Consider the following 26825-nt stretch of genomic DNA (forward strand, 5'->3'; position numbering starts at 1 on the left):
CTATAAAATTAGACTCTTTAGATCATCTGTAATTCTAAATTCTGTTGCACTACCTCTCTATTCCAGTTACCTTGACTCCTATAAAATTTGGCAGTGATTGAGTGTTGATATTGGATGCACCAGAATTAAATCCTGTGTCTCACCATAGCCAACAGTTTTCTGTATCTACTGGTTGAAGAGGTTGGCAAGTCTGTTGGCTGTTGTTAATTTTTTATTGGTTTGAGTTTAGGAACAGCTTAATCTCTCTTCTTCCTCTTCTACTACGTTAGATTTTTATAATGTGGTCGTTTTATCCACCTGGATAACACTGCCTACAATCCCTGTGCAGTTCTCTGCTGCTTTTCTTATCCAGGCACACTTATCCAAGATTCCCTGCAGGAAACAACTCTAGGCTCTCCAGAATTATCAAGATAGTCTTGTTTTGTTAACTCATAGCTGACCTTCGCAATGCTGTGGAATGCAATTCAAATCTGGGATGTTTCTGCTCTCTTTCCCTGTTCCAGGGAGCTCCGACTCTGAACCCAGACTTGTTCTTGAGCATTTCAGCAACAAAGGGTGTGTTTAAAAACAGTTGCCATTCAATTCTGGAGGTTAATTCACTAGAGAGTTGTGAGGGGAGAGGAAGATTTCTAAACCAACCCACACCTTTCAGCTTCCTTTTGGTAACTGCCTGTCCTACAACTCCTCTTCTGCTAGCAGAAAAAGCTATCACTTTTGAGAGGCAGAAATCAAGATGAAGTAGATAATGGATTTTTTTTTTCTTCCAGTCAACTGTGAAAATATTAAGGATGATGAGATACCACATCTCAATTTCAAATCATTAGCTATTTCTATTTTGACAAAGACTTTTCTTATGCTTAGTGATACAGATTTGGCTCCCTGGGTGAGTAATAGTATTGTGTGCTTATAAGGAGTTCTTACAGGAGACATTTCCAATAGATGGCTACAACTTTGGATGCACAAAATGAAGAGTTATTTAGGAAGGGGCTAAAAGGAATTAGCCTGTGCAGTGGAGAGGTCTTCAGTATTTCTGGATCTGGCATAGCAATCAGAGTAAGCGTGTGTTTAATTCTCTGTTAAATAGTCTAGAGCAAAAGCTGGCAAAACACAATCAACATTCTTAAAATGAACCAAGTTCTCAGTATGACAAATTCAATTCTCTCTTTATTCTCCAAGTTAAGAGCTTTAAGCTACTAATACCCATAGAAAAGCCCGGAGTGTGTACCTAGACAAAATGCTGAGCAATACCCACTTGTGATGAAAGTCCTGGCAAGAATTAATATAACCAGTTTCAAAATAATGAAGCTTTATGCTCAATAACTAGAAATACTCAAGGAAGTTTTATTAAAGGCACTAGTATTCCTAGCAGACTGAACAGTTGAATTAGAGTAAATGCTTAATTCTGTTAATTACAGTATTAGTTAATGCAGTAAATTGTATCTGTTGCCTTGAAAAAAAAAAATGTTTACTGTAGGATTCAGCATTTGGAAAAGACTTTTCAGTGAGATATACTGAAAGGCTTGACATAGTGCACTGTAAACTTCAATTCTTGTGCTAACAGTAACGTTAGAATAGTTAAGCTATATGTTTTTTCCCCACCTCCCACCAGGTTTTAAGTTTCTAGGAAATGTCTACTGTAACTTGTACAGCTGCTTTGGAGAGGCTTGAAGGTTATTCTGAAAAGTAACATTGCCCAATCACTTGCACAAAATATGAGCATGTTAAATTTTTGCGAGGATTATATTATAGTAAAGCACTTTGCTATTAGTTTAGATAATTTGACTTTTACTAGAGGGAATGAGAAAAAGTAATTATCTATTATCTAGGTTAATACTTTTCAACAAGCAGGGAGCAGTTGGAAAGCAATGAGGAAGATTGGAGGTGAAGCAGTACATGAAGTGTGGGTTTTCTGTAAGGTTACTGAGAAAAGATGTGATGAAAAGGATGGGTAAGGGCCCAGAGCATGGGTATTCAACAAGATAGTAAGTGGATGGGAGTTGGAACCTTGTTTCCCCATAGTCAAGCTAGGATTTGTGGGGAGGTTTGTTGTCTGGGAATTAGGGCAGATGCCATGTTTCCGTGAGTGAAGAACATGGACTGGGGAGGCCTGGATGGGACCTTTTTGCCAGTGTTTAGTAAGGTCATAGGACTGAACTTGTTGTGTAGTTCAGCCTAGTACTGAGTTCAGAAAGTGTGTGATCTTGTCATTGCTGCTTATCTTTGAGTATGCATATGGCTGCCAAAGCATCGGTCAGAAGTGACTTCTCAGATGCAGAAATGTTTCAAGGGGGAGGGCTAGCTGGGAACAGCAACGAGCCATGTGTGCTGAGGCAGGGGTGTAAGCAAAGGTGACAGAATGGTCTGCTGTTCAAGTTTGTAATCAGTATGGAATAGAACTGCAGAGACTCCAGGTATGGATTATGTCTGTATCTTTAATTTCTTTCTCAAACTTTGAATTTGTATTTTCTTGTCAGGGAAATCTGCTCTGCACTGTGTAATGGCTATTCCTTCACCAGTACCACCTTAGTGTTTGTAAATGCATCATAAAGGCATACAAATAATCCCTAAAATCTGTTGATAGATTATAGTTTTTCTGACATATATTCTATTTTGGAGATTTACTTCTGGACAGAGGAGACACTTAACTCCTTTTCCTGCCTTTCTGAGGGCTGAATCATGTTCAGCAATGTGCTAGAATAGACTGTAGTAAGTGTAGTTTTGCATTCTCTCATTAAATGGAAAAGGAAGTTAGTAGTTAACCAGAGCTTTAGGAGACAGCATATATATGTACGAGGTATGTATAACCTCATTGTGCACTGGACCTAAAATGATAACTGAAGTTTCCTGAGTTCAGTAAAACTTCTGTGAAAAATGTTTAATGTATTAGTGTGTGCATCCATTATTATGCTTTCTTTTAAATACAGGTTTAAAAAACGAATGCTGATAGAACAGCTTGAGAGTTTTCTGGAAGAAATCCATCGCAGATCCAATCAGGTCAACCATATCAACAGCAGCTAAGAAACACTGCACACAACAGAAAGACACAGCAGGGCACTGCTGTCCTTACTTGCATTCATTTTTGACATGCACTCTTATCTCAAGTTCCTGTACCTGAAAGAATGAGAAGCTGCTCTATAAAATGATGAGAAAAGGAGAAAAGTGTCCATAATCTTTTTTTTTCTTCTGTTATTTTTGTAATGTGAAAAATATTACAAAAACATTTTTATTTAACTAAATGGAGAACTTCTTGCTTGTCATGGACTTAAGTGTCACTTTCCCTCAGGTTCTATTTTTCTTAATCCAACCTTCAAAACTATCACCTCTTAAGGTTGAACTTTGCCAAAAAGTTGCTTTGTAATTTTCAAAAAAAAAAAAAAAGCACATACATTAAACAAGGTAATGTTTTGTATATACAGTTATTTTGGATATATTATTGTAAGTTGTATAAATGTATTTTGAAAAATATTTAAGAAAAGCACTTTTGTTATTCCATCAATAAAAGCTCTATTTTAATCTTTGTGTAGGATTGAGTATGGTTTTTATTGGAATTTTGCCTTGCCTTTCCAGAGCTTACACGTTCTAGTATCAGTGTTAAAGAATGAAGAGCAGTTTTATATCACCGGATATTCTGTTCGTTATCAGAGAATGAGTGAAAGGAAGCTAATGCTGAATCACAACCAGGGTAGGATGATACCTTGTGGCCTTTTGTACTTTGTGCTTCACTATTTGGTGGCTAGCATGATGAACTGATGTTCTTTATGTGCATCCACAGCAATGACAAACCCACAGTTCTGTGAGGATATAGTGTAGTAAAGCAGGGCTCAGTAGCCTTTGAGGAATGCTGCACAGAGTTCTGCTGTGTCAGTTTTTACATGTTTACAAATGCAGGAACAGCCAGAAGGTGCTGCTGCTTAGACACAAAATATCGTCGAATGCTTTAGTGGCCATGCCTTTCACCTGTGCTAGATGCTCCTAACTTCTGGAAAGCTTTGTTTGATTCAGTGGGAGCAGCTTCTCTCTGTTGCTTTTCCCAGGAGTGAGAGGTTTGCAATCTTCACCCAAAATCTCTATGGGCCTGAGTTTCCGATGCTTGTGCCATGAGTTGCTGGATCTACTACTAGAACAGTCACTGTATCCCACCTTTTGTCAGGATGCTGAAAAAAGCATTTTTCTAGATGCTTTTAGCCTCAGTGTTCTTCAGGAATGTCTGTTCTATGTTATGTATGCTTTAAAAAAGTAAAATAAAGGGTAGTAAAGGTAGTAGTAATAGCTTTTTTGGCAATAGTATTTGTTTTGGTTGCTGCTTGAGTGGGTATTTCTGCTTCCTACCTGTTCTGTCATTTTTAAAACAGCCTCTCAACTTGTTTTCCTTTTCACAGCATTTTATTCTTTGCTATCTAAGTCTGGGACCAGACTGAATTTCAATTTTGTTCTTCAGTTTTTGACTTCAGGACAGGGAAATAAAATAGCACTTGAAAAATTAGATATATCACAAAGTTTTCCTGCAGGATGCTTTCTTTCAGATGACCTACATACTTGGCAACAGTCAATCTGACTTCAACCATGATGAAGTTAAGCAGAAGCTGTTGGCCCATATTCTTAAACGTTTAGGTGGCAAAATCTGTTTTTTTTTTTTCCTCAAATGTTTATATGCTTTTACTATCATTGCTGTAGTTGTGGTGGTAAGGATTACTAGAGAGCTGTAGGTTTCCAACAGCATGTACAAGATCATGAAGTAGTGGAGAGTTTTTTTCACTCTTATTCTTGCAAAAATTATATTATTTAAACCAGTGTTTTAATAAATACATATAATGCAGACTTTAATTTCACTGAAGGGAAGCTTACCATAGGAGGACTAGAAGACAATGTATTTGTCTAGTGGTTATTATGAAGGATTTGTAACTCTTCCTATAAAGAGTACTGAACCTGTAAATGAAAACAACATTAACAATATTTCAGTTTGGGACCACATTTTCAAAGTGTAATGCACTTAAATATATAAATTAAGCATGGAACTAGCAGATTTATGATCATTCATTGTTTGTATGGAAAAAACAACTGCAATTTCATGCTTGCCTTGGGATAACTTGAACATTTCTGTATTAAAAATAAAAAGGCCTTTCCTTTCTAGATAGCCTAAACCAGAAATCTGCCCAAACCTGAAACTTACCGAAACCACTGGCTAAAGAATCACTTTTGAACTGAGCAAAACAGAGCCTAAATTCATTCATTGATAGTGTAGTTACAGAAGAGATGTTACACTTGAATGAAGTCACTGCCTCAGATTCATTGAATGTGTGGTTCAGTTGTTTGTACCACTGTTACCTTGTCTCTCCTTCAAAGGGAATATGTTCAGACCTGAACTTCAGATTAAAAACTGAATATTTTTTTCAATTATTTCAGGCAGAACTATGCTATTTTAAGGCTTGGAAAATAATATTTCTGCTATTACTAGAAGACTGATGCAATAAATACTTCTGGTCTACATAAAGATTCATTGTGAAGTTCATGGGGATAGTAAGTTTTAAGTACCTCTAGTTAGGTTGTTAAAAAGTATTAAAACCAGATCTTGTTTACCCTTTCCCCTTTTCATACCTGAACAACTTCAGTCACTAAGTTTGAACAAGCAAAATGACCGAATGTTTTCACAGTTTTCACTTTTTGCATTAAAAAGCTTAACTTAGAAATGTACTTCTGATTTTGAGTTGATTGGAAGGTATATACTTTGTTATGCTTCATATAAAAAACCTAGTTTACAATATGGTTTCCTTCCTATTTATATGATTTATAAAACTGCTGTTTACAGTATATTTACAAAAATCAGTTTGTTCTTAATCCTGTGGCTGAGGTTTCATAGATCAGCTTTTAGTGTATTTGCCAAATAAAAATACTTTTATTTATTGAATGGTAATGATTGCCAAAGCATATTTGATGGAAAACCCCCAGCAAGGTAGCACTTTTCTCTTGAAAAGAGATGTATTTGCATTTTGGTCAAAATGTAAGATGCAGGTTTTTAAAGCAGAATGTTGTATATACAGGTATTCACCAACTAAGAGAACAGTGTGTCTTGCTTGGAAGCAGAAAATGAAAATTACTTCAGTCTTCTTGCCAGGCCCCAGTGTTTTACTGAACCCTACAAATGGCTGTATGTTCCCATGAATCTAGATGGACATGACCCCAGTTTTGTGAGAAACTTGGTGGTTTGAATGATTTTTTTGGGAAAAAGGTGCAAATTTACTGCATTGCTAAGAATGGTAAGTGGTGTTGGAGCTGGCCTTATGTTTCACAGGAGCAGATGTCTGTTAAGTGGTGCATGGTGCAATTCTTTGTTATTGTCAAAGAACTATATGGTGGTTTCCTTTGCCAGAGATTCTGTGTAACCTATGTGATTGGACATATCTGAAATGAGACATATAGTCTAATACTGAATTCAAAGGAGCACTGTGATGCTTCACTCTTTGAGATGCTCTGCAATTTTATTTGTTTTGGGGGGCTGGGGGAGTTAATTTGCAAGAGATTATCAGTTGCAAAAGGAATGTGCATTTTTTGACAGTTCCTTGCAAAAATGAAGATACAAGTTAGGGGTTTTGCAGAGCTAAATTACCTGTTTACATACAGTGAATATCCACAGCTTTTAGCAACCTGAATGTTTCATGAGCACACTAAGTAGTGAAGAGTCCAGATGGGCAAAACTCCTCAAAGGTGTTGATCTTCAAGATACAAGGGAAGAAAAACTTGCAGCTGCATATTCTGAGCTATAGCTGCGCAAAAGATTGTTGGTCTTGAGAATTTCTGAGCTATCTCTTTAGAAACTGCTCAGGTAGGAATTAATACAGGGAGTTTTAGGCCATAGAGTCCAGGTGCCTAGTCAGCTGTATGCCATCTGTGTAGGCATGAATAAGTTTCATTTATAGGGAAAGATTTCTATTTTAACTTCTTCAGGTATTAATCCAGTTGATCCAGCCAATTTGTAATTTGAATTGCCCTGTGGAGATCAGTCCCTAATCCTCAGGCGTTTAAGATCTTTCTAGTGCCTATAGTTATGGTAGAAATCTTTTTGAGCACATTGCATACAGAATTTTTTTTTTTTTTTTTTTTTTTTTTTTTTTTAAACTAAATTAAACCGAATTCCTTATGCTTAAAACACACTTAAACCCACTGTTTCCATGGTTGTTGAAGTTTCCTGGACTGAAGAATGGCATGCTGTTTACAAAGAACTTGCTATTGATTGCAGTGCTACTTGTGAAAGATTCTGCTACTGAAACACAAAGCATGCGTACCTGTATTAGCTTGTCTCAGGAAAAATGTGAAAGGTCTGTCTGCTTTAAAAATAGGTGTTCGGGATCTTTTTAGTAATACCATTGCTGTAATGCAACAAAGAAAACATTAGTAAAATGTGTCCATTTTCTTTCCATCTTCCATGCAGTGCCCTCAAGCTTTGATGTTTAGTATCTTGAGTTTTTCATTGTTCCTCTGCCTTAAGAATAAACCAAGAATTTTATCCAGCAGTGAAATCAGTCTGGGTGAATGAACAAATCAAGTGTTGTGAGACTACATGCAGGTGATTCATGTGTATTTTGTTGCTGAAGGGAATATGCCTGGCTTTGGATTTCAAAGGTAATGTAATTTTTGTTTTATCACAGCCCTAACTCTGCTGAAGTCATACCATGCTATTGCCTAACCTGTTAGGCAGTTCCTAGCTCTGCTTAGATAAGCAAGGCACAAATGTAGTCCCTTTTCTAAATGGGAGACAAACATCAGAGAAATATCTACTGGATATCATCCTGGAATTTCTCTGTCAAAACTTTCAACAAAACCTGTTTATCTCAGTTTATGACTGTCTGTCTCCTCTCTGGCAAAAAAAAAAAATAACAGACATAGTTATTTCTATTAGTGATAAGCTCCAGAAGTGAGAAGTAAAGTCTGTGTATTTGATTTACCTGTAGCTCCTGATGCCTTTGTACCATCCTCTGTTATTTCAATCTCTGCTTTGTGGAGAGCATCTGAAATATAAAGATTATCTTGCTCTGCAAAAACCCAGAAATGAATATTAATAGTTATTTTCTGAATTTCATTGCAAACAGTTTTAGTTTTTGGTTTTTTTTTTTTAATTTTCTCTGCAGAATCTAAGGATCATATAACTGTTAGATGTTTCAATTGGGCAACTAATTCAGTGACTGAAACTGAACTACCCTAAAGGTTGTCTAGGCCAAAAGATTCCAGTCCCTTGACATTTAGCTGGAGCAGCATTAACTGCATCACTGCCTGATGCTGCTGGACAAATAGTGGTTTATGCTTGGCCTCTGGTCCATTCAACTTTCAAAAAATCAAGCAAAAATTTCTAAAATATTATTCTTAAGATAGCACTGCTTACAAAATGCTTAATGCTTACTAGAAGGAATATAATTTTAGACAGTTTAGCTCTGAAAGTATTTACTATAGTAACATGAAGTACGGGAAGCTCTCCACCTTACTACATGTGAACTGATGCTGAATACAATGCATGTCATATTATTACCTTCTGTCAAAAATTCCTTTCATTTGTTCCTTTAGCACATCATGTTTAGAAAGACAGCACAAGTATAAACCTGCTTTTCAGTATCTTGCTTCCATCTTAGAAGATACTTAGTTCTAATTTTGACACGACTCCTGATTTTTCATATGTGTGCCTAATATGGGTAAACATAGACAGCCTGAATGTCTAAACTAGCTTAATATTACAGACTTTCTACCTCAGCATGTAACTGAGATAATATGGGTACTTTGGTTTTGGAACAGCATGACCTTATATGCAGGGAACTTGAACAATAAGTGTGTCTTGAACTTATTTGCCCAAACATGTCGTTTGGCATAGAACACAGCTTGCCTGATGGCCTGACTGCCTCTTGACTTTCATGTGAAACATGGATCCTGCTTTCAGATGAGCAGTGAAGTTCTTAGGAAAGAATCACTACTGGGAACACAAAGTTGGGGTATTTTTCTGCTTAAGTGCGTTTCTACTATTGACTCCTCATCACTCAGATCTGCTTTCTAATGTTGGGGAGGAGGAATGATAAGATTTTGACTCTGTGTGTATTGGTGTAAATCTGGAAGAGCTGTGAGGTGTCCTCACATGTCTGGTGATGGAGCCAGCCAGCAATCTGACCCATTTCCACTGATGTCCAGTGTTGGGAGTTGGGTTCAGGCTACAGAAGAGCATCACTTTGACACAATATAGAAACATCTTTAGAGTAAGATAACAGAAGAGAAAGGCAACATTAGGGTACTTTGGGGAAGACAGCATGTCTGAGATCTCTGTATTGCAGCTGGAGGGAAGCAGGTTCCTTGCCAGTGTGAATAGGAATGCACACATGTGACTGCCTCTGACTTATGTCACCATTGTGAACACCCTCTTCTCCCTCATTTCTACTCATGTTTATCCTTTCATCTTTATGAGTGTTTTCCCACTATATGTACAACAGCAGGCACAATGCTGAACGGGAATTAATAGTTTGAGAGGTATCTGGGTTGTGGTGGAAAGCAAGGTTACGTGATGAGAGTAGAAACTAATTAACTCAGTGGGGACAGTGTATGAATTGGGGAACTGTTGGAAGGGAAACTGCAGAAAAAACACTCCTCAAGAAGAAATGATGGGACTGTGACATAAAATGGAGCTTGGAAAACATTAGTTTCAGAAAGATATCAAGGAGAGTGTTACAAGTCTGCTGCTGCCCAAAGAGCAGAAAGTAGGGAAGATTGAGAGGTTTTTTTCTTTCTTGTCTGAATCTGAGGACTGAACTTGACATATAGCTGAAAACGGAAATACTAAAAGAGCACTTTATCTGTTTCTGTGTGAATTTTGTCCAGTCAAAAATCTGGGATGGAAACAAGAAAGACAAAACTAGGGAGAGGCAGTTTTTTAAAATTAGGTAATTCTAACATATTTTGGAGGAAGAAAAATTAGAAGCTTTCTGGCATAAAGAAGCTATTCCAGGTCTGGAATAAAGTAACCCATTTGTTTGCTAAATGTGATCTGAGAGTAAAGATTCTGAAGACTGCAGTTTCTGCTTCATATGGAAGGGGAAGTGAAAACTTACTGTTTCTTTTTCTAACTATATCTATTTGTTAAACAAAAGATAAACCTTCCTTATAAACTCTGCTTCACGTAACTCTTACACCATCATAGCTATAACCCTACTATTACGATACATGACTGGGTAGTGTAAGAGTAGAATTGAGAAGGGCCTCAACATATCCTTTAATCCATAAGCCCTCCACAGGCAGGATCAAATACTTATACGAGCCTTACCCTGTATGATGAAAGCCACTGAGTTGCATACATGGGAAAGAATCTGCTAAACGGTATTGTTTATGATGGAGTTAATTTCCTCAAAGTATTTATCTTTATTTAAATAAAAATACATCATAGAATTATAGAATATCACGTTGAAAGGGACCTTGAGGACCATCTGTTCCAACCTTTCTTGGCAAAAGCTTGGTCTAGACAAGATGGCCCAGCACCCTGTCCAGCTGAATCTTAAGTGTCCAGTGTTGGGGAATCCACCGGTTCCCTGGGGAGATTATCCCACTGGCTGATTTTCATTGTGAACATACTTGTGCACTTTATCAGTATATTAACATTCATTTGTAATAAACAAAGCAGTAGGCTTTAACAAAATATTGGGCTGTAAGAGATTATTTTAATGTGTATCTCTGCAGTTCGAGATATATGCTGCAATAGAACAATGCTATAGAACAATTTTAGAAGGATAATTTAAAAAACCCATAAGTAACACGTCTTCTGAGGTTATTCCAGGAAAGTAACTTTTCTGTAAAAGTATCTTTGAATTGGATGATTTCATTTATTCACTAACACACACAAGAATTACATGAACTCTCTTCATCTCTCTGGGTAGCTACCACTCTGAGTCTTTGCTATAAACAGAAATGACTAAGTTGAAATAATTTGTGTTGCTGAAAGTAGTAAAAAGCAAATAGATATTTTGAATTCTTTTTGTATTTAATATTAAATAGGGATAAAAATTTTCCAAGGAGCGGAATAACTTTGGACTTCCAAAACCAAGACAGTTTACAATCATAACACTAGTATTTCAGCAAAGGAAAAGTATAATTTAGTCCACTGGTCATTGGATTAGCAAGACAACATAACGTGGGCATATGCCAATATCGTTTGCGGTGTCGGGAGTTGGAATAGAGACTTGTTGGACCAGCATCCCTAACTGTTAACTATTTAAAAACACAAATAGGAATGCAAGTTGTACCGAATCATCCTAAATTTCTGAATAAAACACCATTTTCCAGGCCTGCACTGTCTTGGCAGTTTTAATCTTGAAGAAATAAGGAGAAAAAAAAACCCAAACAAGCAGCACCAAACACAACCCTGTCCCTTTCAGATTCTTCTTTCCTGCAAAACAACAGCTCAAAATACAATTGCCAATAATAAAATAGAATAGTTTTAGAGTTTCACAGAGGAAGAAGTAAAATCAGTTCAGAAGGCCCAGGTTCTACTGAATTGTTCAAATGTAAGAGTTTACAACTATTGGGTCAGCAATCATTTTTTTATTCAGTGAAGCCTCTTACCTGAAATGCCTTTAAAATTAGCAGTGATGGGATCAAATGCGTCTCTAATTCCCAAGGCAGAAAAAACTGTCTTTAGGTCAAAAAGGCTTTGAATACTGAACCTGAAATGTATATGATAGATTTTATTTAAATACAGGATTTGTAGTTTCATAGAGCTAAAATGTGGAGCAGATGCAATTTCTTTTAAGCATTTGCATTTCATCCATCTATTTCTATATGATCCCAATGCGTTCCATCTGATTAAGTGTTCTTTGCAGAAAAGCAACTCATCTTCACCTGAAGACATTAACAGAAGGAATCCCTCACCTCCATCTATTGCAATCAGACCACCTCTCACTCTTCTTGTCACATGAACTCTGCATTTCCCCAAGTACCCTCTTTTTAACAATCTTTTTGGCTGTAGGAAAGGGCCCTTTAAAAACATTTGCCAAAGATTAGCTTGGCAAAAAAGAATATTAATGTACAAATTGTTTTTCAGCCCTTCATTAACATGAGGAATGCATTGTAAGAGATGTGTAATGAAGCCCTTCCATGCTGATCCATACAGTAGGTACAGCTACAAAAGGCCCTCCTGCACCTGATTCCTCCTGCTATGCAATTTCATTTGAATACATGATAGAAAATACCTCCAGGATATGTGCATTTGCTAGCAACGGCAAATGACTAATGTGAAAAACAGATGGCTGAAACTTACTTTGTGCACAGAAAAATAGGTATGACTGGTGGGGGCCCCCAAGTTCTTTATAAAGTGCTTTTGTAGTAGACTAACAAGTTGTAAAAATAAGCTATTGCATTTTTTAAAGGTTATATATATATTTTTCCTTAAGCAAAGAGAAAAATGGAGTGTGGGAAAGGTCCAGGAACATTTCTCTCTTTTAGATCCTTAAAGGATTTTTTTACCCCAGACAAATTTTAAGTAAAAGCTGTAGGATCAACTGAAATACTTGGTTTTTAAAACAGTACGGAGCATACCAGAAAGTTTTGGCATTCCCAGCTCACCTCTTCATGGCTTAAGAAAGGGTTAGAGCTTTTCTAATCATGTGATGAATAACAAAACCGAAAACATCTCATTTGATTTTGCTTCATACGTTGCCTGTGTCAGCACTATCACACAGAATTCTGACAACTGAAGTAGAGAAGCTGTCTTGGAGTACTAACATTGCTTACCTGGGTAGAAAAATGTCCATCTTTGTTCTCTTTAAGCTGTTGGCCCAAAAGGTTATGGTTTTGGCAGAAAGGTGCGACTCAATCTGGGACAAAGATGTTCTTTTGTGGCTGGGAAGCACTAGAAACATGCTGAGTTTCTCTCCCAGGTAGGGTAACTCAACCACGCTGAAACCCTCCAGAGCTGCAGTCTGGAACTGGCCTGTGGGTGGGCAAATATAGATCTTATTTCAGCATTCAAGTGGGGAAAAAAACCCCGAAACCCACAACCTGAGCCTGGGTCAGCAGACAATTCAGAACTCCAGTGATGGGATATAAGAGGCTGTCTCTAATGCATGCTCTTGCAAGCAGCTCAGGTTGCTTTTAACTTCTATGTGAACAGAGCTGATTGTGTCAAAACAAACAAACAAACAAAAAAATAAATTAAAAAATGTACCTATATATATATCTTGGCAGAAAAGTGACAGTAATAGTACCTGAAGCACTGTTTCAACACAGCATGGATGTTTTATTTCTCATATAGTAACTATCCTCCTTGCTGACTTCAAAAAACATTACTGAGACAGTGACAGCAACTTTATGGTGATTGTTCTTGCAATGCTTGTTCTTTGAATAATCTTACCATTTTCTCTGTGTTTTCCATCTAATACCTTTCACTAAAGATTCACTACTGAAAGAAATTACAAAAACAAGATCAGGAGTGTCCTGTTGAATTAATTGAAAACTTTACCTCATGTTTCTTTACTACCTTTAAAAATCAGTTTTAATCTTATTTCAGGCTGCAAGTAGCTACATCAATAAAGTAGTTAGTCGTATGTTAATTTAAGCACCAAATTTTTTATTGCTGAAAATCTAGGCCTAAAGTATATCAAAATCAGGTGAAGGTTATAAAATGTAGCCTCAAAAGTAAGGTAGGCTTGTAATTAGTTATGCAACAATTTGTAACAGCCATTAAAAGTACAATTTTAATTCCATATTTCAATAAACAATTAGTCCAGGCGTTTCTAATGGACTGTTAGAACAGCTCTAATGATCACACTTTTACTTTCTTATTTTTTCCCAATAAATAACATTTTCTGAAACACTCATCAATAGTTAGAAGGCCAGGAGTTAAATACAAGTTGCAAGCAAATGACTTATTGTCATTGCTGCAGGCCATTCGAAACATTTAATCTACTCCCTCTTCACCCAGCTATAGTAGTTGTATCTTCAAGGGTCGATACACTTTTTCAGTCAGTGATTGTAAATAACAGAATATAGATAGTTTGTGTTCATCATACATAAATATCAGCCAATACGTAGCTATAAGATGTCTCAAATATTTAGTGTACAGCATTTGTTAGTTTTGCAGATCTGGATTAGATAGGATTCGTTAAGTGTTGATTATTCTGATAGATTAAATTTTAGGATCTTGTATTAGCCCTCCCGCCATGCAACGTGGAGAGGGAACTTCACTGTTAAAACCACCTCCCAGCACATGGATTGCCTTGCCAAGAAAAGACCTTCTGGTTTGTAATGGGCAAGCAGAGAAGATTTACGTTTGTGGTGCACTGGTTACGAGTGGTTTAATCTATGGGCATGTTAATATTTTGAAGTCAGCACATTGTGCACAAAGGTTATACAGATCTTATTAATTAGAAAGAAAACCAAAAACTTGAGATTACTGAGTCAGAACATTTAGCGTTCCTAACTTTACATGAATATGTAAAATAGCTGCAGTGTTTATAAGGCTTGCATAAATAGTATAATAATGTTGACATTTTCTTGGAGCAGTGTTAATTGTCCTCAGGCTGATTTGTTCTGCGTGACCCTGTTAAAAGGATAAACCATGTTGTAAATGTTGAGATCAATATCAGGCCACAGCTAATCTTTTTCACTCTGTGCTTTTATCCTGATGGTAGACAGCTGCTGTAATTCAATAATGAAGGGAAGTTATCTCATGCCTCTGTTTTGCTGTAGTAAACCTGTCTTTTGTATTAATTTCAAACTGATTCATTAGAAATGTTTCTAGCATAAAGACTGAATTGGCCCTATCAAATCTGACAATCAGCAAATTTTAAATGATCCCTCTCATTTCAGTTTCCTCAAGTCCTCCAGCTGCAGAAAGCTCACACATTTTAGACTGGATGAAAAGGTAATTCCAGTATTTTGGTTAACTTTTTTTTTTTTTTCCTATGCAAATATTTAATGCTCCAGCTACTTACTTAAGGATGATAGGATGGAGTTTTTGTGTTTAGGCAAATGGTCAGACAAGCACAACTAACAATTTCACATCAAGCTTGCAAGGGATCAGGAGCAAATATATGGTCAGTCTGCAGCTCAGCTGCTGAATTTCTGGTCACTGATCTTTACCCAAGATCTCCACTTGTATGAGCACTGGCAGCCTCCTGCCTTTGGTCATTTTAGATGTCTCATTTCTTTATTTCACTCTACTAAAAGATAGTGTTTGGAGAAAAGATTTATTCTTGTGCTAATAGCTGTGTGTTAGTCCCGAGAAACCTGTTTAACTGAGTAGGTTGTGAAGCAGTGAAGGGTGATGCTATTCCAGACTTCACGAGTAGCAAAGGCCCCTCAGTGAGCTGGTAATACAAAATCAGGGGGCTGAAAGATCACTAGCTGATGTAGTAGTTTATGTTACTCAACAACAAGGATGATAAGGTGGAGGGTTTTGTAAAGGGAAACTGCACTCCCGAGTAAAGTCAACTAATGTATACAAGATTCAGATGCAAAGAAGATGGGGGCGCTCCAAGTCAGACCTGTGAAGTCACTCAGGAGGTGGCAGTCCCAGCAGGAGATAGAAGTGTGGTGGACACACCACGGATGTCCCGGATGAAGAAACACCACAAAGAAAGATGTAAGGACAAAATTGCAGAAAGCAGAAAAAGTGTTCCCTTACCCGGGTGAATGATGGTTCAGAGATAAATAGGCATAGAAATAAGGAGTGGCCAACTGCCTACTTGATGTGACTCTTGCACAGAAAAGGAAAATGTTTTAGCCATATGAAAAAGAGAAAAAGGAAAGAATAATAGTGCTGCTGAACACTGAATTTAAATTTTTTTTTTTTTAGATTAATACCAATTATTTGCTGGAACTGATGGGAAAGAAATAAACTGATGATATAGCAAAGGATAATGCTGAGGTTCCTAAAGGAAGTGGGGAAAGAACAGGAGGTATTACAATACCAGAGACAGAAACAAAGTTTAAGCTACTTGAGAGAGACAAATAATAATCTGGAGCCTGGATGATCACCACCCCAGAATACGAAAAGAACTTGGATGTGAAATGGCAAATATGTCAGCAAAGATTTTTAATAGACCTGTAGATTCAGTTGTGTTCCATAACTGGAAAACAGGAACATATTAATAAAAAGAAAGTAATCTGGAAAATTTTAGGTCTTTGAGAAGTTTTAGAACATATGCTGGAGAAAATAATCAAGTCACAGAGGGAAATAGAAAGTGAGGAAAAATTGCAACATCAGGTAGACCCTAGCAAACAAATCTATAAGCTTTTCTGACTTAATAACTAATATGATTAGATCCGGCCATTTAGTTTTGAGTAAAACATTAAACATAGTTTCATTATGGCACTATTTACAGTTAGAAGTGATGGCAACTAGAGCAAGAAATGAATGGCAGCAAGCAGCCACTTGAAGGGGAAACTACAATGAACCAAGTTAAAAGTGGGGCTCCCAGGTTGAAAATACGTTACCTGTGGCTTTCCAAAGTATTGCCAACATTCAAGACTTTCATCAAAGACAAACAGTGAGGTTATTGTGATGACTGGAGCAGTGGAAATGATGGTTCAAAACCACAAAAGAAGCATGTACTTGTGGAGATTTCCCTCTCCTTGATAAACCTAGGACTTATCAGCTGGAAAAAAATGGAGAAAGAAAAAAAGCCCAGGTGGGTTCAACATTGAGTAACCACTCTGAGCTGATTCTACAGTGCACTATGCAAGGTATTTTTAGCAAGTCATAGAAATATTAAGAGCATTTTATGTATTATGTATATTCCTGGTGGCTTATTTTCAAGAAAGATTTATTTAAATTGGAAAAGTGCAGAAAATAACTAGCAGAAACTTGGAGTATCTGAGGTTTTCTTAATAGTTTAGAAGAGCCTGGCATCTTCATCTTAGCTAACAGGAAATTGAGAGGCAACTTGGTGACTGGCAAATACATTTGGGAGTAAATATCAAAACTGAAGAGAAGCTATTTAACTTAAAGGAAAAAGCTAGCATGATGCTAAGAGATATAAATTGGTCTTGAAAAAATTTAGACTTGGAATTAGGAAGGTTTTTAACCAAGTACATTTCTGAAATATAGGATAGAAAGGAAAGGAGCTTTTTATATTTTTCAAGAGATTGTAGCCCTAAATGGAAGAATTCCTGGTAGTAGAAAATTAAGTCTCTGAGTCCTTCTGTCAGTAACTCACATACTCCAGGCCTTTGAAAGGAGTTTGATCTGTATTTATACTATTTTAAACCCATGTTGAGAGCATCCACTGATGGGCTATAGCAGCTATAAAAATTTATCTCCCCTTTGTTGCAGAATTTTTTGCTGAAGATGTGCAGTTTTACCCTAAAGCCTTGGAGAAGGGCTTTGACCAGAGACAGGAGAGATGGGTGAGTAGTGCTGATGCTCCTGGTGATATTATCCTCTCTCTGGTGCTCACACACTCAAGGGACAAACAGCCATCAGGCTGAGCGGCCCAAAAATTTCTTAAACCCCTGACTCCAGATCAAATTGGTAGGAGCTTGATCTTGCTTTAGTTCTAACTGACCCTTTGTCATGCGATCAGGTATGCTTCCTAGGGTTCTCCCTTCTTATGCAGCTTTATTTAACAAGCTCCTTGCTACTGCAAAGGACTTTGTATACCAAGGTGCCTCCAGTCTCTCCTGTTCCCTCCTCTTAGCTTGTTATCTTGATACCTTTTGGTTGTTTGCTATAGCTGACAAATTTGTTATGGAGTGCTGGGAGGTGTTGGTCTGTGAGGGATAGGGCATGAACAGTACATGTTTTGAGTACCATTTTGAACCCAGGATCTGTTCTGTGGTTGCCTGGGATTATAAAGAGTCAATTCAGTCACCCAGGTGGTCTCTTTGATGGGATTTCTTCTGAGACTTCTCCAGGCTGGGAAAATAACACATCTTAGTGTGGTAGCTGTGAAAAATAAATAAATAAAACTGTTCCATGTTGTATAATGGAGCAAACTGGATCAAGGACAGTTACCATAGTTAACTTCGGCTGTGTGATGCATTGTTGGCACTTTCAGGGTTGAGCCCTCCACCGTGGTAAAAGGCAACATCTGGGTATCCATAAAAGAAAACTTCTCTTGCCATGTGCTTTTGAAGTACATGGTGCTCACCAGGGCAACCTGGCTGAGCAGTGATCCAGCTCTCTCCAACAAGATGCCATGCACATCTCCATCTGCATAGAAAAGAGGTGGGGAGGGGGACACACGTTGTCCTTCTCATCCAGGCCTAAAGCCAAGTCTGTGTGAGTAAATTAAACAAGTCAGGACTACTTTCCATCCCTAAGGAAAAGAGACACACCTCACAAGGAATTGATAAACCTTCCACCTTCCCCACCTGCACATGGACCTTATTGGGGTTGCCTGCTGGTCCATGCTCTCCCCTGAACCAAGTTTAAATAAGTCAATACTGAGGGCCAAAGTTGTGCCAGGACTGTGCTACTCTCTGGAGCACATATTGACAGCAGTCCAGTCGTCGGTACCACACCCTGGCCCTGACTGGTCTTCTTGCTTAAATGTGCTTACATGTGTCTTGGAGTGGTTCATCTTTAGCACCAGATATCCCTCATGAAATGGATTCATGATTACAGATTGCTTTATGAAGTAACTAAGTCAACTGAAGTTCAAATCCCAGTTCTCCCTCTCTCATTTAACTGGCAGTTCAACTGATCCTGCTTCCTGGGTATCTCAGAGATTTTTGAAAGTGTGATCCACTTTTAATTCATTGATACTCATATGAGTACCACAGTATGAACTCCTATTTTAGTTCCTGCTTCTAGAGTAATACTTTCCTATCATGAAGCTGGATCACTTATTACAGTTCATTTGAGAAGGATAGCAGGTTTAATGTGCGTATTTACCATCACTTTACATGTTGATGGCCAAATTAATACTCATGTAACAAGTTGTTGGGGCAAATTGGGGATTGATATGGTCTGCTGCTTCTAAGGACTTACTTTTTCAATTATTTTTTCATTAACACAGAACTTAATTTCATTACTTTTCTTGCTTGTGTGGAAAGTAAGTTCATTTTATTTCCTATTTTGACTTTTTAAACTCAGAGTCTGACTGCTGAGCTTATGGCCCTGTGTGTTCCCCACAGCAGCATGAACACATTCAACACAGCAAACTTGGTCCCTGGGGAATCTGACTGCTCCACATTAAAACTGAAAACACTTCAAAGAATTGCCATTTCAAAAATTAGAGGAGCAAGTCCAAGTGGTTACCAGCTTGATACTGCAAACTTATACTCACAGATTCAGACGTATTCCCACTTTCCTCACGCTGGAAATGAGCATCAGCACACGAATTAGATTTCACAGCCCTCAGTATTGGTTTGAACAACACGGGATATCAGCAAAAAACTTTATACTCGATTAAGTGCAGGTTCTCTCGTTACTCTTATTTTATATTTATTCATGTGAAATCATTCTCACCATCTGTTATGTTACCTCCAAGGTTACTGGTGATCCATTCCTGTATTTGGGTTGTGGTTCTGTTGGGGTCAGTGAAGTTGGTTTGCTGCAGGCTGCTGTTTGCCCAATGCACAGCATGTGCAGCAAAGATGGGTGAGAGCTGCACACTGGCATCCATGAAGAAGGAACATGAGAGCTGAACCACTGTACCTTGGCTGGAGTCAGTTGCTCTTTCATACACTGTGTGCAAGAAATCCTGAACACTTTGATCTGCCAGACAAGAGAGAGGAAGAGACTGCAATTATTGTGTTGAGGCTAAGGACAGCAGAGATTGCACCAGGGCTCAGCATCTTTCAAATCTAGTGCTGACACTGGTGTCCTCTGAAAGTTAAAGCACTATAATAGCTAAAGCATCCTTGACTTTATGGGGTATTACTGTCAAGTGCTACTGTCAAGGATGGTGATGCACTGGGCATAGGAAAGTACTCTTCATGTTGCTGTAGAAATCACTCTAGGCAGTTATGTCAAGTGACTGATTTCACATCAGGCTCACACCTCTATGAAAACCCAGCTCTTACAGTTCATAAGTGTGCAAGTTTTAAGCCCTGCTGGAATTGGAGAGCACGTGGCCATTGCCCCTCCCCCACCCGCGCCGGTTGGGCTGGAAGTTAGACACAGACCCCGGCTAAAATAACAAGAAATGTAATACAACAGAGTGATAGAACAATCTGAATAACAACAGTATCAATGGTAACAACAATAAACAGCAATAACAGTGAACAAGACAAACGATATACAGAGAAATACCGCTAGCTGGTCTACGGAAAGCCAAATTCCCTCCCGAACCCACCAAGGAGCAAGGAAAAGGTTCCTCCCCCGGACCTGACGTCAGCATGGTATGAATAACCCGGCTGGAGATCCCTTCCCCCTCTCTCTCTGCTGGGGAAAACTTTACTCTGTCCTGGCTGAACCAGGACAGTCAGGAACTTTATTTTCTTTTGGGAACTCTCTGGTTTCCCATTAGTGAGACCTAACACCTCTGGCTGTGACTGGCTGAGCTGCTGATGCCACAGTACTACCATCTTCTCCTGCCATTATCGATGGCACGCACCCCAGGAAAGACATCTCCTTGACTGCTCCAGGTCTGTCTCTGCTACCCTTGGCCCTCATGTGGTGTTTTGTTTCTTGAAGGATGGTGCGCCAAACTGGTCCACTATTTCAGATGAGCCCTGGAAATGCTAAGTAGAGCTGATACATTGCTTCATGTATGTTACAAGCAAGTCTTCTCTTTATACAACCCACAACAGTGTCTGCTTTTTCTGAAGTACAATTATATTATTATAATTTCACATTTAATATTACTTTTTTTTTTTTTAATTACCAAGAGCCCTCAGATCCTTTCTGAAAAAACTATTCTTTGGCTCACTGGTCACCGGTTTGAATGGCTGATTACTCCTTCTAAATGTAGAATTTTGCATTTGTCCTTACTGATTTGTGTCCTATTTCACTTCACACATATCTTCAATTTGCCAGTATCCTTTTGAATTCTATTCTCATCTTCCAAAATGCTTGTAGCAACTATGAGCTCAGTGTCATTGAAAAAGTCAGTAATGTATTCTCTAGTTTGTTGTCTACTGATGGAAATAATTGAATAGTGCCTCAGGCTCCTGTTCCTGGGGATCCCATGGTAGTTCACAGAATCACAGAATCATAGAATGGTTTGGCTTGGAGGGGCCTTTAAAGGTCATCTAGTCCACCGCCCCTGCAATGAGCAGGGACATCTTCAACTAGATCAGGATGGTGGTGGCTTCTCTAATGGATACAGGTTTGAGGTGTGGGGCCCAACAGGAACATGAGTCCTGCAAAATAGAAGATCTTGTGTTTTCAAAATCACAAAGTTTCTAGTAGGCTTCCCTGAAGGGTGATTTAGCAGCTGTTCCTGGTTGTCATTATTTTGCTCACTGCTTTCTGATGGGATGATTCATGCCAAGGTGACCTCCTGAGGCCTGGGACTTGCACCCAGTCTGAATGATGTTGATGGATTGTGTGTCAAATCTTCTCAAATTTCTTGTGTTTGCAATTCAGCCCCTTTCCCATATTCCTTGTTGTGCTTTGGAGACTTGCCTACATCCAGACAATAAAAGTCTTCTTGAGATTGTTACTTGCCTCTAAGACATTTCCAGCAGATTCCTTCTCCCATAAGCTTCCTCTGAGGACTGAAAAGTGTCTGGAGATTGCTTTACTTCTGCAGCAAGACATCAGTGCCTCTTGGCTCTGCAGGACCACCAGAACCTCTCTGCTTTCCCTGGGGGAAGAGGCACCAGGTGTCCTAATTTCTGTGTGAAATTTAAGCAATGAATCGCTGTCCACTGTCTCCAAGAGGATTCTGTATTGTACCCCTCTCTTCTCCAGGGTGCTGTACTCATCTCAGGTGCTCCTCTGCCTTGGCCTGGAACCCTTGGGCACCCTGGCCAGCCTTCAGGTATCTGGGTCCCCATGGGCATGGCTGGGCTTGCCATAATGGCCCTAGCTGGAAATCTTGGTTTTGACTCCAGAAAGACCTTAGGAAAAGGAAGGCATCACCAAGTTTTTCCAGATACCTGTGGGTGTAGGCAGTACTGGAGGGAAGTTATGCTGGGCTGTCACCTGGGATATGGATGGTTTGGGGCTGCTAACTGGGAAGGATCCATCCTGCCTGGACTGACCTGTTTGAAGCTGAGCATCAGGTCAACACCAGGATTGCTGTGAAGCTCCAGCTGCCAGCCACGTCCCTGATCTCATCAGGAGACTTCTATTGCATTGGTTCAGATTCTTGATGGGATAAAAGGGGAGTTTCACATCTACTGATTTCTACCACCCAAGATTCTGTGCATGTTTTCTGACCTAATAGTGTTCCTTTAATAACTGCAAGAAGACTAATCACCTATGGGAAGTTTCGTATTAACATTTAGATCTATTACTCTTTAAGGGATAAAATATTGAACTTGAACAGATGTCAAGAAAACTCACACAGTCTGAGGTGTAAAGTGCTTTTCTCGTATGTTTTGCATTAGTGCAAGAGCATTTGGCAAGCTCTCTCGAGGATGTGAGAAATCAAAGATGGTAAATTGGAAGCAGATGTTAACGTGAGATGTGGTGTCCTGAGCTTGTAACTTCAGTCATATCAAACTGCTTAGCTAACCAAAGTCCTGAATTCTTACTTCGAAAACAGTTCAAAGTGGTTTTAGAATACTCTATTGTTGATAAAATAGAACAGCAAGGAGAAAGCATTTTTGAAGCATACCATTTTTTCTGTGCTGTCTAGAGAGACATCACATCCCTTTTTATACTGTTTTTCTTAGTACTAGAATAAAGGTGAACAAATCTTCCAGACATTAAAAGAAGATTACAAGTGCATGTAAGAGCGGATTCTCTGTGAATAATGAATGTACTGTCAAAGTTTTCATTGTTTTCAGCCTGCTAAGGTTTTAACCACGTCCTTCATTACTGTTTAAGACAGACCAACAGAAACACTAATGCAAACATCTAACAGAAGAAATTTATCAGATATGCATACACGTGTGATTTGGTTTTACTAATCTGATAGAAAATTTTATCTAAGTATTTGATTTATTTATTCAATTTAAACCATTTGAGAAAGTGATTTTCTTCTCTGTCACTGGAAATGTGCTGTTATATTCAATGGCAATAGATCCTATACTATTTTATTTTCGCATTCATGCATTAACTCATGCATTAATATTACTGAAAGCCAAAGCTCATGTGGCTTGTGCCACAGACAACTAAAATGGAGATAAAATGTCTGCTCGATCTGATGCGCCACATGAGAAGAAGTAAGGTAGCACAAAAGAGCTAGCAGGTCATTAACAGCCTCTGCACTTCTCTGTTACATTTCGTGTGGAGATGTGTGCCTGAATTTCACTGTGAAGTATTTTTCTTAAGATTATTTCTTAATAACTAAACCCCTAATGGCCAGAAGTATCAAGCAAAGTGTAATCGTTGTGTGAACTAACGTTGTTTAAAATTACTGAATGTACAGAAACAGGATTTTCATAGGCAAGACTTCATTATATCAGCTGCTCATAATATGGACGTAGTGTCTTATGTCAGTACATGCAGCCACATATATATATATATATATATATATATCAGCCAGAGTTAGCTCTTACTGCTGTGTTGATTTTGAGTATCAATGCTATAGAGAATGGTAAGAGTGACTACGGTAGGTTACAACACAGGATAGTGAAATTGCTGTAGGGTTTATCTTTACTCTTCATAAGCTGAAAGTAAATTTTATGCTGAGAAATAGCAGTGTCATCTCTATACATGTCTTGTATGTAAGCTGCAAATTTTGAAGATGAGGCAGTCATCTGCTTTTCATAAACATTGTGCCCATAATGTAAAATAGTTTTTGACATGTGATGTGAGACGATAGGATAATCCAGAGCTAAAATGAAAACATCATGCTTAAATTCAGCTGACTTAATGTTAGATTTTAAGACATCTGCCTTTTCCATATCCCTTCCAGATTCCCAGTGATTTTTTATTTTAGCTTGCTTTCAGGCAAAGATGCAATTGAACCATCCATCTGTCAATGTATATATCTCTCTGTCAGTCTCCTCATAACTTTTCATTATTTTGGCCAGTTGTAATGACATTAGAAAAAAGCGCAAAGTCAATTTCTATGGGTTTCATAAAAATTGGTAATGGGGTAGGAGAGAGAGTTTAAGTGGGATAGGAGAGAAGACTACTGTCCTCTGCCTGGCAGCTCTTCGCAGAGGACACAGGGGAGGTCAGGACACAATGGACACAATGAACCTCTGGGAAACCAGAAGCAATCCTGCTGTTCATGTAAGCAGCTTTTCTAGATGTGGACGTATTTTGGTGCAGTAAAAGAGCAAACACTGATCAAGAAAATAGGGGGATAATAATATGCATATCAAATACTCCCTTGAGTTTCCTTTGTCTAGCTGATACCTGGCTATCAAAGATGGAGAAAACACTCCTAAGCTACATCTTGCACTGAGACAGAAAACAGAAGTTTAAAATTATGTGTGCAATTGCAGTCTCCTTAGTAAAGCTGTGAATTTATTGCAAAATGTATGACAAGAAGTATTTGTACATTACCATGAATATTGTATCCTAGAGCATCCTGCAACTCTGTAAAGGTATTTCCTTGAGCTCCAAACTGCAGCAGCTCCAAAGAAACAGCCACGCTTGCTGGAGAGACTACCAGATTGGTTCTGTTCTCTGCTTCAGATACATGCCGGTAGAGATTGATGGCAAATTCAGTCTTCAGCTCTTTCAACTCATCATAGGAGATGCAGTTTCCTTTGGTTAAGCAGCAAGCAGACAGGATGAACACAGAGAAGAAAATGGGCAACATGAAGGTGAGCTGGGAACAGTCTCCACCAGATAATCATACCTGCAATTAATAATAAAGACATATTTAGCAAAGCAATAGGCTGAGCTGACAGAGGAACTTTCTCTTTCCATCAGTGTTTAGATATCACTTGCAACAGTAAGGATCACTGTTAAAATACTTGTCCGGGTCTACCCAGTAGCTATTGTCGTAAGAAAAAACCAGATGTAATGACATGTTGATGACTCTGTCGACTAACAAGAACTGAGTTTTCCAGAATGCTGCACCCATATAGGATGGTTAGCCATTACAGTGCATGGAGACACAGAGCCCCTTGGTTAAAAAGTTAGCTACCTACAGACATGATGGGACACCTTGGTGCGGTCTCTGTGCTTCTGAGCACCACAGCTCCTTTCTGTGCCCAACAGAAAGGGGCATCCAGCACTCCCAGAAGGAAGGCCACCCCTCGTGAGTTCCATCTAACTGGACACTCAAGGTTGGGCTTTAGATCCAAGTTTGAAAGAGGCTCCCTTCAAATTCCTCCCCCCCCCCTGCCGATATTCCTTCTATGAAATTTATCCCAGTGAAAAAAGGTTGTATTTGCAAAAGAGTCCAGTGCTTGCAGCACAAAATCACTGCTTTGGATTTTTATGGGAAATCAAGCATTGGTCAATGTTATATTGAGACACTTTGATTCATATTTAGAGGAATAATGTTAAAATGACAGAAGAGCTTTGCCTTTTGAACATTGTATGCAAGTATATTTTAAAAAATACTGCACCTTCCTTCACTTCAGGATTTCCTACAAATCTTTCTCCATGCCCTTTGCTCCAGAGAACACCTCTAATGCCTTGTATTTACTCACAGTTAGCTCTGTTAAATTGTCTTGCCTTTCTGTGTCCTTCTGGGTGTCTGAATGGAAGCTGTCTATGTACGTCTTGTTTCCTTTAATAGGTAGTGGAGTAAAGACTAAGTCATGAGACTGCATTTAAAGGGATAGTCAGTGATCAGAGTCTCTGTCGGCGATGTCTGTACCACTCTGTCCAAATTCCTGTAGGCTACAAGCTCTATGGAGAGCCAGGCAAAGCAGCATGCCACTGACCAGCAAATCCAAGGCAAGGAACAAAAAGGTACACATGGAGATACAGTCAGCAACTTCCTTGCAAGCCCTGCTTGAGCCTCATGAGACTTGTGACCTGCTGGTACTGAGCAAGGCATCTCTTATCTCTCTTCCCACCCCCCTTCTTATTTTATAGGAATTCCATTGATTCCTCTGCCACAAAGGGGAAGAGAAAGGGCTCTGTGTACCAGGCACACAGCTATTTTTCCCCCCTACTTTGAAACCTTATTCAGAAATCCCACGCAATTAAAATGTCTTTATTTGTCATTATTTTTTTTTTTAATGCCATCCCAAATAGCAAGATTTTTATTCACTCCTTATTTTCCAGGGGGAGAGAAATAACTAAGTGATGCACTTGAAGGAGATAAAATGAGGAAGGGGTCACTTTGAATGAACCAGCAGCAGAAGAGCTGTGCTTGTGACTGCTTTAAAAGCAGTTGCATCTGTTCATGGTTTTCTTCATGTGACAGGATCAAATCCTGGCCATCATATTCACAGGTTCAATCTCACAGCTTCGCAATGGCACCTAAGTCAAGTGGGTTTTCAGAACAAAAAGATGTGTAAAACTGCGGTTTACTGATCTTCATAGAGTTTAACGTTATATATACACCTAGTTATTTTACAGCATACATTCCTCTTGCAACTGGGAAGGAATACATGGGGAAAAGGTAATTTCAATCAGGCTATAGTGTTTAGGTGCTACTGTTTCATCCTTACAGGGAAGGACCAGTCACACCATTGAATTAGGGCCCAAATGAGAATGAAGCAACTGGTCTCCATCTGCACTTGTGCTGTTCCTCTTTCTGATGTTTTGAGCAGATGCCAGAACAGACACTGATACTGGGGTCTGGCTCAGGATCCTGGGGTTTACTGAATGGCAGAATCACAGAATGATTCAGGTTGGAAAAGACCCTTGTGATCATTGAGTCCAACCA

General features: G+C 38.7%; 2 protein-coding genes across 3 annotated transcripts in view; one reads left to right on the forward strand and one right to left on the reverse strand.

The window, feature by feature from the left end:
* INTS6 (integrator complex subunit 6) overlaps positions 1-3383 on the forward strand; it is a 43840-nt gene extending 40457 nt beyond the window's left edge. For both annotated transcript variants that reach the window (XM_026845568.1, XM_026845577.1), the window contains one exon: positions 2925-3383. In XM_026845568.1, coding sequence (XP_026701369.1) covers positions 2925-3018 — 94 coding nt within the window. In that variant the 3' untranslated portion in view covers positions 3019-3383. The remainder of the gene's footprint in view (positions 1-2924) is intronic.
* Positions 3384-7236: 3853 nt separating this feature from the next.
* SERPINE3 (serpin family E member 3) lies at positions 7237-25758 on the reverse strand. Its single transcript, XM_026856614.1, is given in 8 exon segments — positions 7237-7364; positions 7941-8027; positions 11581-11681; positions 12748-12946; positions 17972-18169; positions 19445-19678; positions 24536-24833; positions 25636-25758. Coding segments are annotated over 8 exon segments (1368 nt in total).
* Positions 25759-26825: the final 1067 nt, after the last annotated feature.

This window comes from Athene cunicularia (assembly GCF_003259725.1).
Source record: "Athene cunicularia isolate RWA chromosome 1 unlocalized genomic scaffold, athCun1 chr1_part1, whole genome shotgun sequence".
Lineage (NCBI taxonomy): Eukaryota > Metazoa > Chordata > Aves > Strigiformes > Strigidae > Athene > Athene cunicularia.